Source organism: Cyanistes caeruleus, chromosome 11, assembly GCF_971803275.1.
Source record: "Cyanistes caeruleus chromosome 11, bCyaCae1.hap1.1, whole genome shotgun sequence".
Lineage (NCBI taxonomy): Eukaryota > Metazoa > Chordata > Aves > Passeriformes > Paridae > Cyanistes > Cyanistes caeruleus.
This window is the reverse complement of record NC_141711.1, coordinates 1,520,267-1,534,230: the sequence shown is the minus strand read 5'-3', so window position 1 is coordinate 1,534,230 and position 13,964 is coordinate 1,520,267. Positions and strand designations below refer to the sequence as shown.

General features: G+C 48.8%; 1 protein-coding gene across 24 annotated transcripts in view; it reads left to right on the top strand.

Moving 5' to 3' along the window:
* Window positions 1-13,964, top strand: part of ITPR1 (inositol 1,4,5-trisphosphate receptor type 1) — a 159,353-nt gene that overhangs the window by 67,217 nt on the left and 78,172 nt on the right. For 21 of the 24 annotated variants that reach the window (XM_086846201.1, XM_086846198.1, XM_086846206.1 and 18 more), the window contains 14 exons: window positions 1,615-1,756; window positions 2,687-2,840; window positions 3,656-3,843; window positions 5,377-5,515; window positions 5,692-5,746; window positions 6,138-6,303; window positions 6,404-6,574; window positions 7,500-7,565; window positions 8,275-8,412; window positions 9,856-9,981; window positions 10,343-10,543; window positions 12,168-12,419; window positions 12,950-13,075; window positions 13,759-13,887. In XM_086846201.1, coding sequence (XP_086702327.1) covers window positions 1,615-1,756; window positions 2,687-2,840; window positions 3,656-3,843; window positions 5,377-5,515; window positions 5,692-5,746; window positions 6,138-6,303; window positions 6,404-6,574; window positions 7,500-7,565; window positions 8,275-8,412; window positions 9,856-9,981; window positions 10,343-10,543; window positions 12,168-12,419; window positions 12,950-13,075; window positions 13,759-13,887 — 2,053 coding nt within the window. The remainder of the gene's footprint in view (window positions 1-1,614; window positions 1,757-2,686; window positions 2,841-3,655; window positions 3,844-5,376; window positions 5,516-5,691; window positions 5,747-6,137; window positions 6,304-6,403; window positions 6,575-7,499; window positions 7,566-8,274; window positions 8,413-9,855; window positions 9,982-10,342; window positions 10,544-12,167; window positions 12,420-12,949; window positions 13,076-13,758; window positions 13,888-13,964) is intronic. The other 3 variants (XM_086846209.1, XM_086846207.1, XM_086846200.1) reach the window with 1 other exon arrangement.

Here is a 13,964-nt window from a genome sequence, read left to right as displayed (position 1 = left end):
GGCTCCACTCTCCCCGGGCAGATTCCAGTACTTTATCACTTTCTATAAAAACTTCTTCCTAATATCCAGCCAATAATTCCCCTGGCACAGCTTGAGGCTGTGTCCTCTCGTTCTGTCAGTGCTGCCAGGACAAAGAGCCTGAGCCCCAGCTGCCCAGAGTCACCTTTCAGGGAGGTGTGGAGAGTGATCAGGTCACCCCTGAGTCTCCTTTTCTGCAGGATAAACCACCCCAGCTCCCAGGCACCATCAGTCCTAAAGTCGTGCATTGTTCATACAGCTGCTGTTTGTAAATAAATGGAGCACCCCCATAATGTGCTGCTGAGCATTAAACTATTAAATAATAATAGCATAAATAATTCAGTAATTAAAGCATGTGGGGTGAGCTCAGTGGTCACAGTGTGCCTGGGCATGTCCTGACCTGGACTTCTCTCCTCCTGCCTCGTTTGGTTGGAGGAGAAGCAGAGATTTGTTGAGCTTGGAAAAGCCCTTCAAGCTCAACATTCACCACTGATCCTGTCCCCAAGTGCCACGTGCACACATCTTTGGATCACTTCAGGGATGGTGCTCCACTGCCCTGAGCCCCCTGATCCAGCAAAGATTTCACTAAAATCTCTCGAAACCTCCCCAGTTTGAGGCCATTTCCTCTGAGTGTGATCCCTCAGGAAAGATTTTCCTTATGGGAGCTCTCCACCACCACCAGCAACAAGGGGAAGGTGCTCAAACACATTCCTGAACTTCCAGTGGAAAATCCTCTGGCACAGTGCTCAAAAACCTACACAAAACCACAGCTGGAGCAGACACGTGGTTTTCTGACCACTTGTATTAACTCTATAATTAATAATTCCAAATTTATAGTGCTCAACTGTTCAGAGCTCATTTTTTTTCAGTAAGAAAAAACACCTAAAGTAGATGTTACATGTTAGGAATTCAAATCTTCTCAATGTTGATACTGGTGTTCAGTGGTTTCTTGTATTTCCCTCCTTTCCAGCCTGGTTTTTCTCTTCTGAGAGGGATGCAGTAGATAATAAATCAAATTAAAAGGTCAAAATATAAAACCAAATGGTTTTAGCTCTGGCAGAGGTTCACCAGTGATAAGTGATCAAACAGGAAGCAAAAGTATTTTGTGGGAGGTGGTGGGATTGTCCTTCTCAAAGTCACTTTTCACATACTGAGGAAAACCCTAGAATTCATATTAAAAATTAATGTCTGCTTTGCATATATATTGGTTTTATTTGGAGGAAAAAATACCATCCCCACTCAGCCTCTCTTGGCCACCCATTCCCCTCAGTGCTGCACAGCACTTGTCATTGTTTCCACTCAAATAATGAGACCTGGTTTTTTTGGGACAAAATTATCTTGTTTTTTTTGTTTTTTCTCAGATGTTTTAAAATAGTACCTAATGAGCATATGGGATAAACCAACAAAAGCCAGGAAATTCTGGTGTCAGTGTCCTGACTCTCTCATTTGGATAAATTATTAACCAGCCTTTAGCTTTTCTTAGGTTTTGACAAACCAATGAAGAATTGTACTGGGGGGAAAAGAGCCCTGTGTATTTGCATGCTAAGTTTTGTTTTGTTTTCTTTTTTTGTTTTGTTCTTTTTTTCCCCTCTTCAGCTATGATAGCAGTGGAACTTCCAAAGATGAAATTAAGGAGAGATTTGCACAAACAATGGAATTTGTAGAGGAATATTTAAGAGATGTGGTGTGTCAGAGGTTCCCTTTCTCTGATAAAGAGAAAAATAAGCTCACTTTTGAGGTAGTTATCCAGTTCTGATTTTATCCTATTCTTTTTTTTTTTTTTTCTTGTGGAATGTTGGTTATTTTTTCAGTACCAGGTAGTTTGGCAAGTAATTAGTGAGTGTAATTAATGAGTGCTGAGCCTCAGCTTGGCTCCTTTCTCCTCGTGCAAGTAACCCCACTGAAGTTTGTGAGTTTGCAGTGATGGTTCTTGAAATGCAATTAATGAATGTGAGTTTATGTCTGAGGTTTGCAGCAGCCTTGTTTTCTCTCTGTGCTCTCAGTGTTACTGCAAAGCCAGGCTTTACTGGAATAAGCATCTCAAAAATTAAACACTGTCTGCACACACCAAAAGACTCCAGAGCTCATAGTTCACCAAGAGAAAAAGTGTCCTGTGACTTACTGACCTGTTAAAATAGTCTGTGCAAATAAAATGTAGCAAATCCATGCAACAAATAATCATTAATTTAAGAAAAGCTGTGATAATTCTGTTAAAAATACAGTCGATGTAATGTACTTCTGATAATGGGGCTACATTAAATATTTGCCCTGTATGTGATATTTTTATGTGGATCTTTATGGGGTGGACTTGTGGGGAAACTTTGACTTGAAAGTTGCAGCTTTATGGGTGTGCTATCTTCTGATAAAAATTGTGTTACCTTCCCTCTAGTCCTGCCCTGTTTAATAATGAGACAAATACCAGTCTGATTCTGTGGCTGTAGAATATCAGTTGCAGATACAGACATTAACTGCAAGCATTGCAGTGTTTGTAGGCAAGTAGAAAACTTTCTGATGTGATGTAGAATTAGACAGTCTTGCAGAATTCCCAGATATTATGATAAAAAATGACCCTCAGCCAGGTTCTTGATCTTGTCACTGTGTTAAGACAACTTGACTGTGATAGCAAAATGTTTAGTATTAATCAGGCTTTTTATTGTTATTTTGGTAGGTTGTTAACTTAGCCAGAAATCTGATATATTTTGGTTTCTACAACTTCTGTGACCTCCTCAGACTAACCAAAATCCTCCTTGCTATATTAGACTGTGTGCACATCACTACCATCTTCCCTATTACCAAGATGGCAAAAGGCGAGGAAAGTAAAGGTAAGGCTGGAAAGTGTAGGACAGAAAGTTCTTGGTGGCTCTAGTTCATCTCAAAGTGTCACTGTGGGGTGGAACAATGAAGTCACACAACCTCCTGAGCTGGAAGGGACCCAGCAGGATCACCGAGCCCAGCTCCTGGCTCTGCACAGATGCCCCAAATCCCACCCTGGGCATCCCTGGAGCGCTGTAAAAGGCTCCTGGAGCTCTGGCAGCCTCAGGGCTGTGCTCATTCCCTGGGTAGCCTGGGCAGTGCCTGAACCCTCTTGGAGAAGAGCCTTTCCCTGATCTCCAGCCCCTCCCTGGGTGCTGTCCCAGGGAGCAGAGACTGGAGCTGCCCCTCGGGAGGAGCCCCCGGTGAGGTCTGACCTCAGTCTGCTCTGCCCCATCTGAACAGACCAGGGGATCTCAGCTGCTCCTCATGGCACTTCTCCTCCAGCCCCCTCCCCATCTCTGCAGCCTCCTTTGGGTGCTCTCTAACATCTTTAGATCTTGCATTTTGGCCTCCAAAACTGCCTCCTGGACTGGAGGGGAGGCTGCCCAGTGCAGAGCAGAGTGGGACAATCCCTCCCTCCCTGGCCCTGATGCTGTGCTCAGAAATCTCCTTTCTCTCCATGGCTTGGTTGTAAAGCTGAGCCTGTGATGGGCGAGGGCAGGGGGCTTCTCCAAGTACTGCAGTGCCTCTGTTGGCTTCCCCTGTGCCCAGGGTGTGGATGTGGAATGTTGAGACAATTTCTCTTTGTAGGACGTGGCCAGTCCTTGCCCTGTCAGTGCAGTCCCATCCCAGCACGCTAACCCTGGCTGTTTCCTCTCTGAAGGGAGCAATGTGATGAGGTCAATCCACGGCGTGGGGGAGCTGATGACCCAGGTGGTGCTCAGGGGTGGGGGCTTCCTGCCCATGACTCCTCTGGCAGCTGCCCCCGAGGGCAATGTCAAGCAGAGTGAGCCGGAGAAGGAGGACATCCTGGTCATGGACACCAAGCTCAAGATCATCGAGATACTCCAGGTACCACGCTGGGGCAGCTTCTCGTGCTGTCCTGCAGCATTAACTGTGTCCTGCTGCCTCTTCATGTGTTCTGACTCTCAAACTGGGCAAGTATTGCAAGGGTGACCTTGTCAGGCACAGGGTCCTCAACTTGTTTGTGACAATATTGTGCCATTACTGCAAGAATTTATTTGGAGAGTTTGCAGTAGACATTTGCATATTTAGCAGTGATTTATGAGTATCTGACTTGAGGCAGAGCTGTTGTTTTCCACCCTATTGTCTTCCTAATTTCTCTGAGTCTGCAGGGCCATCTGAAGTGCCCTGAGGACTGGGGAGGTCTCAGCCATCAGCCTGAGATGCATTTTCAGCATGCACAGCCAGCCTCTCTCTCTCCCATCTCTGGTTTTCTCACTTGCTCACCCCAAAGTCTCTGGGACGCACACGTTCCTTCCTCGCTATTGACTCAGAATTATAATGAAATGCATCTCCCCTCTCTGAGTGTAGGAGTCCTTTTTGTGCTCAGTACCTTCATCTGCGAGGTGCTGGGGGTCAGGATGCTGCTGGAGCCTGGTGGGCAGAGGCAGGAGAGCAGCAGGAGAGCCGTGCTGTTCCTTCCCGTGCCCCGTGGGAGGCTGTGCCCTTCCTGCAGCAGCAGATGCAGCACAGGGGAGGCTCCGTTCTTTCCTTGCACCACTGCTAATTTTAGCAGAATCCAGAGCTTCTCTCGTGGCCTGGCACGTGCAGGGGGCTTTTTCATGTGCCAGTATTCCCTGCTCCCAGGGGCCATTCAAACTGGCATTGTGCATTTCCCCAAAAGCTGTGAGAGAGAGCTCCGAGTGTTCTTGGCTTTGTGGCTCCTTCCTCGGGAGGAAGAGCATGGAGAAGGTGGTCTCTGCCAGGCTGGAGGTTTCTCTGGCACCAGCTGGTCCAGCCCAGCTGAAGTGGTGACTTGTGTGGCCCAGCCTGGCTCCTGGCAGCTCGTGCCCTGCTCCTGTGTCACAGCACCCCGGGAGAGCAGCAGCACGTGTTCAGGATGGAGATGGAAATGCTGCTTTCCTTTCCTGGGGGACAGGGTGAGGATGCCAGCATCACACAGGAATGAGGCACCAGAACTCTGCCAAGATGTTTTACTCATCAGTGTTTATTATGTGTGTGTATCATGGTCATTGAAATCCCTGGAAAATATTACTGAATTCTGGGGGTTGTTAAGGCAATGTTTGCATATCTTGGAAAAATGGAATCCCAGAATGGATGGGGTTGAAAAGGACCTTGAAGTTCATCCAGTTCCACTCCCTGCCATGGGCAGGGTCAGCTCCCACTGTCCCAGGCTGCTCCATGCTCTGTCCAGCCTGGCCTTGGGCACTTCAGGGATCCAGGAGCAGCCACAGCTTCTCTGGGCTCACTCTGCCAGGGCCTCCCCACCCTGGGCAACTTTTCCAGGTTAAATCCTCATCTCTACTCTGTTAATGTTGCACATCAGTAGCTCTGCTTTGCGTGACTTGTGGTGCAAATACACAAATTATTTCAACACTTTTCCTACTTGTGTACCATCAGTTTATTCTGAACGTGCGGTTGGACTACAGGATCTCCTGCCTGCTTTGTATATTTAAACATGAATTTGATGAGAGCAATGCCCAGATGTCTGAATCCCCCACTGGAAGCAGTAGTCAAGAAATGCCAGCTAATGTACCAGGTGGGTTATTTGGCAAGGAATGAGGTTGTGTGGCTTAGGGAAGGCTCTGGAATCCTTAAGGGATTAATGGGATGATTGCTTCAGGTCCCCACTTGCCTTTTAAAATGTTTTTAAGCTGTAAAAACATCTTTGCTGCTGCTCTGACCTCATGTATTTGTCCTATTTTATTTTTTCAGGAACCCTGGACTTTGAACACATTGAAGAACAAGCTGAGGGGATCTTTAGTGGAAGGAAAGTATCTCTTCACAGGTGCTAATGGAGGGGGAGTCCCCAGGCTGGAGGGCTCCCAAGGAGGGGGGACTGGGAAAAGGGCTGCCACAGCTACCCAGGCTTCTTTTTCCTCAAATGGCTTTGATGCAGCTCAGAGTAGAGTCCATTTGGATCAAAAAACAGAGATAAGGAGTAGGGATTCAGGGACCAGCCAGAAGGATCCTCAGGAGAGGGCTCTATGGTGTGGGTGAAAGCCAAGCTGCAGTGCATTTCAGCTCCACGCTGCAATAAAATCTTAGTACAAATTACCCCTTTATTTGAGTATAAAAGGTTTTCTGGCACTGCTAAGAGGACTTAGAACCTGCTGGGACCCTCAGTCTAACGTGCTGGTTAACTCCTGCTGTGTTTCCAGTGAGGAGAACACCCCTCTGGATTTGGATGACCACGGGGGCAGGACTTTTCTCCGGGTGCTGCTGCATTTAACGATGCACGATTACCCTCCCCTGGTGTCTGGTGCATTGCAGCTGCTCTTCAGGCACTTCAGCCAGAGACAAGAAGTCCTTCAGGCTTTCAAGCAGGTACCTGTGTGCTTGGAGAGAGCTATTCCTCATCTGAATGTATTTATGGCAGCTGAACCCAGCCCTTTTTGTGCATCTAATGGCTTTGTCTCCCTGTAAGGTTCAACTGCTCGTCACCAGCCAAGATGTTGACAACTACAAGCAGATCAAACAAGATTTGGACCAGCTGAGGTCAATAGTGGAGAAATCTGAGCTCTGGGTGTACAAAGGCCAAGGTCCTGATGAGGCCATGGACAGTGTGCCAGGTGAAAACGAGCACAAGAAGAAAGAGGTAATTAGGTTGTGTCTGTGTGAATTTGGGTGGGTATTTGGAGGGTGTAGCTGCTTTCAGAACTGTGACAAGGCCCATCTTCCCAGCACACTGCCTAGGTGAGGTTCTCTCTACTGCTTCCAGGTTGAGGCAGGAATGAGAGGAGACCTTGAGCCAGGTGGTGCCCAGTAGCAGCCACTGAGGTGTCACCTTTAGGGTCTAACAGGGCTGGTTTGGGTTTGCTCTGGCTCCCCAGCTGTGTCCTTTCAGCACTGACCGATGGCACGGGATTTGTGCAGTCAAAAGTACCTCAAGTAAGGTAAGGGCAGAGCTGTGAACTGCTCAGGTGATGCATTTTGAGTCCTGGCACTTGATTAAATGACAGCAGAGAACTGTGCTTTATCCCTACCTGATAACACAGGATTTTCCCAACGTGCACATCTGGCTTAGAACTCTTTGAGCATCTTTTGCTTCCAGATAATTTGCAATCAAATAGGAAAGACTGGATGAGGGCATCCAAGAAGCAGTCCCTGGTTTAGGAACATTTATTGTTGGAAGTAAATACAAGTAATCCATTTGTTGCTTTTCTTGTTCACATTGCTGTGAGGAATCTCTTGGTATTTGTGCAGTGACAGTTTAATAACAACAGAGAGGGAGAGAAAGGAAGGGGTTTGTTTTGAGGGGAGACTTGATTAGAGACAGAATGTGACAGGCAAAGGACAGGAGGTTGCTGCCTCTGAAATCATCCTTCCCTCACCTTATTTTGTGTCCTAGAGGTCAATGTGACTTGACAGGATAATTGTGTGTATTTTTCTGAGGCTGTCAGAGAGCTGGAGGATGCCAATCCTTCCCAGGAGGAGAGCGGGCGCTATCCTAGAACGGTAATTTTAGCCTTCATGTAGACAGTAGTATAAGCTACTAATAAATTGTCTGATTTTATCCTCAGGAAGGTCACAGCAAGTCTCAAAAGCCTGAAAGTACTAGCAGCTACAACTACCGGGTAGTAAAAGAGGTAAAACTTTGCTTCTTGATAGTTCACTGGAAGTGTAAATGAGTAACAGAGCTCTGGAGAGCTGCAGTCAGAGGGAGGCACCCAGGAAAGTCTGAGTCACTCTGCCATTGTGGAAACTATTTGCTGAGTAATAACAAATCCCAACTTGAATGAGAAGCCAGGATAGAATAAGCACAACGTGTGTATTCTTTCCTTAAGAATGGATTAGTGAGAAATGCGACGTTTGCTGCTGTTTCAATGGTAACACAATATTTTTATTGTTAAGGACTGCAAAGGCAGTAAGCAAGGGGAGAAGCAATTTTAATTTGCCCTGTCCTGAGTACCTTGCACTCAAAGCCACTGTGCTGTTGAGATTTCACGTAGACAATACCAGATCAAGAACGTGCTGTGGTGCTGGTGTGGTGTGAGCTAAAGGTGTGTCTGTGGCTCTGCTGTGGAGCTTGATGTTGGGTTCATTTGACATGGCTGAGTTCTGCAGGAGCATAGAATCTCAGAATTGTAGAGTATCCTGAGATGGAAGGGACCCACAAGGATCATCCAAGTCCAGCAGCCCTAGTCAGATGCCACGGATGGAGCCTGGGCCTCGAGGGGCTGCCTGGAGCCGCTCTGCTCCGTGCAGACGAGTTGGTCCCTGTTGCTGCTCTCTGGGACCTGGCGTTCTCTGGAAGAAAAGCCAGAGTTGGGGCTCTAAGGCCAGTGTCTCCTGCAGATCCTGCTGCGGCTCAGCAAGCTCTGCGTGCAGGAAGGGGCCTCGGTGAGGAAGAGCAGGAAGCAGCAGCAGCGACTCCTGAGGAACATGGGAGCTCACGCCGTGGTGCTGGAGCTGCTGCAGATCCCTTACGAGAAGGTGGGGCTTTGTGTCACGGTCACAGGCTTTTCATACCTCCTCTGAATCTTCCTGAGCCTCCTCCCTGTAGATTGGATGCACAGAGTAGCCTCATAGTCTACAAAATACCCATGCTGAGACAAGCTCTGTTTATCTGAATATACACGTATGTACTACTGCCTGGAAAGTGTTCATGTGTCATCCTTCAGAATTGAGGCTCAGCTCTGAGCTTTCCCTGCCAGGCAGGTGCTGCCTGGAGGTTAAGCTGTGTTGATGGAAGCAAGACCCTGGTTTGAGGCAGCTGTGTGAGCACCATCCTGGGAACAAGGAGGGAAGGGAGGATGCCTGTCCCCGGGGGTTTTATGAGCAGTAGATACAGACCCTCCCACAGCTGTGGAGTCCTAAACTCCCCCTTAGAGGTGAGGAAATACCCACTGGCTGTCCAGCTGAGCCTGCTGCTCCTAGTTAGCCACATCAGTGTTGGCACTGGCCAGCTGTGCAGGCTGGAGCCCACTGGGCCTGCCTTGTGCCTGTGAGGTTTCTGTGCTGACTGCATGCCCCAAGGTCAGCACCTTGGCTGCTCATGAGTCACAGGTGACAGGTATTTATCAGTACACAGGTGAGGCACCTCTTCACATTTTCCTGCTCACTCTGCTGTCCTCTGTTCCAAACCCATCAGGTTTCTGAGAACCAGTAATTCTACATGGTGGCTTTGATTAATGTTAATTCTTGTGGCTTCTTGCGTCATATTTTGCTAAAAATCAGCAGTAGAAACACCCTTCAACACCTTCTCATCACCTTTCTGTCCCCTGCATGTGAATGTGCATCATACAGGCAGTGTGGAAGGGGTTTCACCCTTGAAAATCCATGAAATTCCTTAAAAATAAGAGCAGACAGTAATTTTCCAAAGTGTGGCTTCTGCCATGGGTGGGTTGGGAATCCACACTGACGTCAGAGGAAGGGCAGCGGGTCCTCAGCGCTGCTTGGAAAGGCTGCAAGGAGCGTGGAGCTTCCAGTAAAGATAAATTGGGCTGAGCTGGTGCAGTAGCAACTTTCCATCCCTGCCTTGTCCCGGTCCGTGCTGCCGGAGCGCGCTGCGGTGGGACGTGGCAGCTCTCCTGGGCAGCCCCGAGGTGATGATGTGTGCTTTGGCCAAGGGGCTGGGATGTTCAGAAGCGTAGAAGTGACTAAAGCACGTTGCTGGCAGGCCTGGCTGTGGAATAGGCACTTTCAGAGAATAAACTACTGTAATTTCTATTATGGGCTGTGTTTTTGACGCTCTCTGGAAGCGAGGAGCTGGCCCAGCTCATCCCAAATGTCTGTGAACTGGGTGGAGGTTTTTTTTCCTTCAGGGTGTGAGGGACGTGACAGTTCCCTTGCTGGAGCTGTGGCTCATCCTGTGCTCACCTCAAGGTGAACCTTGGGATTCCTTTTAACCCCCTCTTCTTTGTCATGCAATCCCAGGCTGAAGACACGAGGATGCAGGAGATAATGAAGCTCGCACACGAGTTCCTGCAGAACTTCTGTGCTGGGAACCAACAGAACCAGGCCTTGCTGCACAAGCACATAAACCTGTTCCTTAACCCAGGGGTAAGAATAACCTCGGGCCATGATTTATTTCTTTGTTCTAGCAAGAGAAAGGACTGGATTGTCCTTGGTGATACCTCTGGGGCTGTTCTGTTGCAAGATTGGTTGAAGCGGTCACACTTTGTTTTCATTCTAAAGCCTCAAAAGTTGGCAAGATGTTTGTTTAGGGCAGTTTCAGTGTAGAAAGTTCAAGTGGCTGGAGTTACAAACAGGTTGAGATGGGAGCAGTGGTGTTGAAAGCTGAGGTCCTCAGCAAAGTTCCCTTCAGTGCCCACAGGAGCGTTGGCTTTACCCTGACCTCAGTAGGGATGTGGTGGGTTGTTGATTTCCTGATTTTTTTGTTCCTTTCCATCCCCTCCATCAGATCCTGGAAGCAGTGACAATGCAGCACATTTTCATGAACAACTTCCAGCTCTGCAGCGAGATCAACGAGCGCGTGGTTCAGCACTTTGTCCACTGCATCGAGACGCACGGCAGGAACGTTCAGTACATCAAGTTCCTGCAGACCATTGTCAAGGCAGAGGGGAAATTCATTAAGAAATGCCAAGATATGGTAATGGCTGAGGTGAGAGCTGCAGAGATTTGCAGGGTCTGAACAGAAGTTTGCACATAGCAGTTGGTGAACATGACAAATTGATCCTCTCGCTTTGGGGACTGCCAAGAAGCTGACAGCTCTCACCATGCAAAAAGAGCATTACAGCTCTCAGGAAGCTCAGGCTTTTTGGGACCAGAAGCTCTCTGAGCTCTTGACTCACAGGTGTAACAAGGGGTTGGTTATTAATGGCACGAGTTACTTCCCAGGCCTGTACACAGCAGCGTGTAGGTGGGGTTATGCAGCAAGGGTGCCTTTGTCAAGTAAAACTGGCTTGAAGAGAAGTAGTTGCATTTCAGGATCACTCAAGCAGAAGGAGAATTTCACCATGACAGCATTTTGATGGGAATTTTTTATGAAATTGTAGAACCACCGTAGAATCACCTCCCACTGTCCCAGACTGCTCCAAGCCCCCTCCAGCCTGGCCCTGGGCACTTCCAGGGATCCAGGGGCAGCCACAGCAGCTCTGGGCACCCTGTGCCGGGCCCTCACCACCCATATTTTTTCTGCCATCTAAACCTCCTCTCGATTTGAAGCCATCCCTCTTTGTCCTGTCTCTTGTAGCCCTTGCAGACAGTCTTAGCACGATGTACTCACTCAGCTGTTCAAGTGCAGGAGGGGAAGAAGATGAGGACTGGAGAGAGGGATGTGGGTAACTGGAAGCTGGGGAGTCAGGGGAAAGGGGAGAGGTGAGAGAAGGGTGACTGGATGCTTTAAGCAGGCTGTTGGATGGGATCTGGCTGGCAGATCTGCACATCTGCTGGAATGTTTCCCTCCTCAGCAGGGGGAGCCCCAGGATCAGATTTGTCAAATCTGGCTCTTGGGCATCAGTCCTGATAGATGGATAGAAAACCTTCCATATTTCCTTGTTCAGCTCAAAACCAGCTCCATGAGCTTCTCAACATGTAGTTGAGTGTGAGATGCTCAGTGAGGGGCTTCCCCGGGGTCAGTAGCTGCCCTGGGGCTTTTCCTCTACATTTTTTCCTGCTGTTTCTCCCAAATCCTGTGGCAGGAGAGCCCTGGATCCCTGCAGCTGTGTGCTCAGCAGTGCCCAGCCTGGAGCAGGGCTCAGTTTGCTCCATCTCCTTCCTTTCCTGGAGTTCCAGGAGGTCTGAGCTGCTCTGAAGTCGTTGCCAGCCAGGTGTCAAATGTGAAGCTGGTGGAAATCTTCAGTGTGCCTTAATGTGTCACTCCCTGGCCTTGGAAAACAGCTGGTATTTGTTGGGAAGGGTGGAAGGAGTGAGCCCTGCAGTCCTCCCATGCCCTGGGCAGCTCTCCACCAGCACAGGGCTGCCCACAGCTGCGTTAGAAAGTCACCAGGGGCGACAGATGGGAAATGGAAAGGCACACTGGAAAGTCACAAAATTCTTGGCACAGGTTCTGGCTAAGCAGGCAGCTGGACTGGCTTTGAACTTCTTCAGCAGTCCAGAAGTGGTCAGTGCAATGGGAAATGTCCTCCTGGAGCTCTGTGCCCGTGAGGGCAGTGCCCAGCTGCCCTGAGGGGCTGCAGTGGGGTGGGACAGCCCCGAGCCAGGGCAGTGCTGTGGGGGGATCCCAGGCTTTGCTCTGCTGATGGAATGTTCTCCTTGCCCGGTAGCTGGTGAATGCAGGGGAAGATGTGCTGGTGTTCTACAACGACAGAGCCTCCTTCCAGACTCTGGTGCAGATGATGAGGTCAGAGAGGGACAGGATGGACGAGAACAGCCCCCTGATGTACCACATCCACCTGGTAGAGCTGCTGGCTGTGTGCACAGAGGGCAAAAACGTCTACACAGAAATCAAATGCAACTCCCTCCTCCCTCTGGATGACATTGTCAGGGTGGTGACCCACGAGGATTGCATACCCGAGGTGAGGGCTTACAGGAGAGCTGGGCTGTTTGTGTTTGAAATGTTCTGGGTTTGGGTGAGAGAGGGCTGGCACTGCTGGGTCTGGTCTGGCAGGGGTTGGTGCAGTGGGCAGCGAGCTGGGAAGCTGCAGCCCTTCCCTGCTGCTGCCCTTGGCACCCCCAGCCAACCTGGATAGTCAAGTTGAATCCTTTTCTGCTTCCTTCTTACCCTGAAAGTGGGACTGTGTTGCTGTACTTGGTTATTTTATGGGGTTCTTGAGGCAGAGAGGTTTATGGATGTGCTGCTAACCTTGAACAGATGGTTCTGCAGAACTGGAAATTATTATTATGCTGACGTTTTGTCTGCAGTGATCCTGGTGGTTTTTTATTGGATGGTGTCTTTCTATTCATGGCATTAAATTTCACCAGTGTTTAAGTAAAAGGAAGAAGTAGAATTCCAAATGATCTGTGTAGCAGTTTTAATGTGACATGATATTCATTCATGCCACCATTCTGGTTTTTATTCTTTATGAATTGTTTTCTCTACTTTTAGGTCAAAATAGCATACATCAACTTCTTGAATCACTGCTATGTGGACACAGAAGTAGAAATGAAAGAGATTTACACCAGTAATCACATGTGGAAGCTGTTTGAGAACTTCCTGGTTGACATCTGCCGGGTAATGTATTTGCATCAAGGAACTGAATTCAAGAGGCTTAAAAACCTCTTTAATCCAGAGCAGTAGGGATAACACATCCCAGTGCATCAAGGCAATGAGTACCCTGAATGCTCCTGTAAATATCTGCCTCCTTTTCCCTACGCCTGTGGATTTCATTAGTCATATTCCATGGAACACATTCATATTTTCCTTTTTAAAAGAAAAAAATCCAAGCCCAAACCGAAGCTCAGTGAAGCTCCACACCCTGCTCCTTTGTCCTTTTCTGTCCTGCCACCTGGCCTGCTTATTCTGGCCAGGATCACCGAGCTCCTTCCTGAGCAGCACTCAGCGTTTTTTTGGCAGGTCAGGACAGATTGTTTTCCAGGCTTGGTGTTTATTTGGCCATATGGCTTTTTGCCTGGGATTCCAAGTATTTCCCCATACGAAAGCATTACACCTCAGTCCTCCCCATCATGCTCTTGCTTTCCTCCAAGCCACTGTGGTTTTTTCCCTCCCCCAGCCGTGCTGTGTTGCCAGCACATCCAAGCAGCAGCAGCAGCGCTGGCTTTGCTCCGGCGCGCGCTGCAAACGCAGAGCCCGTCAGTATCGCTGCACTGCTGGGACCAGGACGATGGGAAATGAGGAATTCCAGTCCCAGCTGCCTTGGTGAGCTGCTCCTGACCCTGCTGTGGTTTGTGCTGCAGGCCTGCAACAACACCAGCGACAGGAAGCACGCGGACTCCATCCTGGAGAAGTACGTGACCGAGATCGTCATGAGCATCGTCACCACCTTCTTCAGCTCCCCCTTCTCTGACCAGAGCACCACCCTGCAGGTGGGAAATGCACAGAGACACACAGAGACACTGCCAAGGCAGCTGTGTTCATTCACTTCAGTGCCATTTACCAGTGC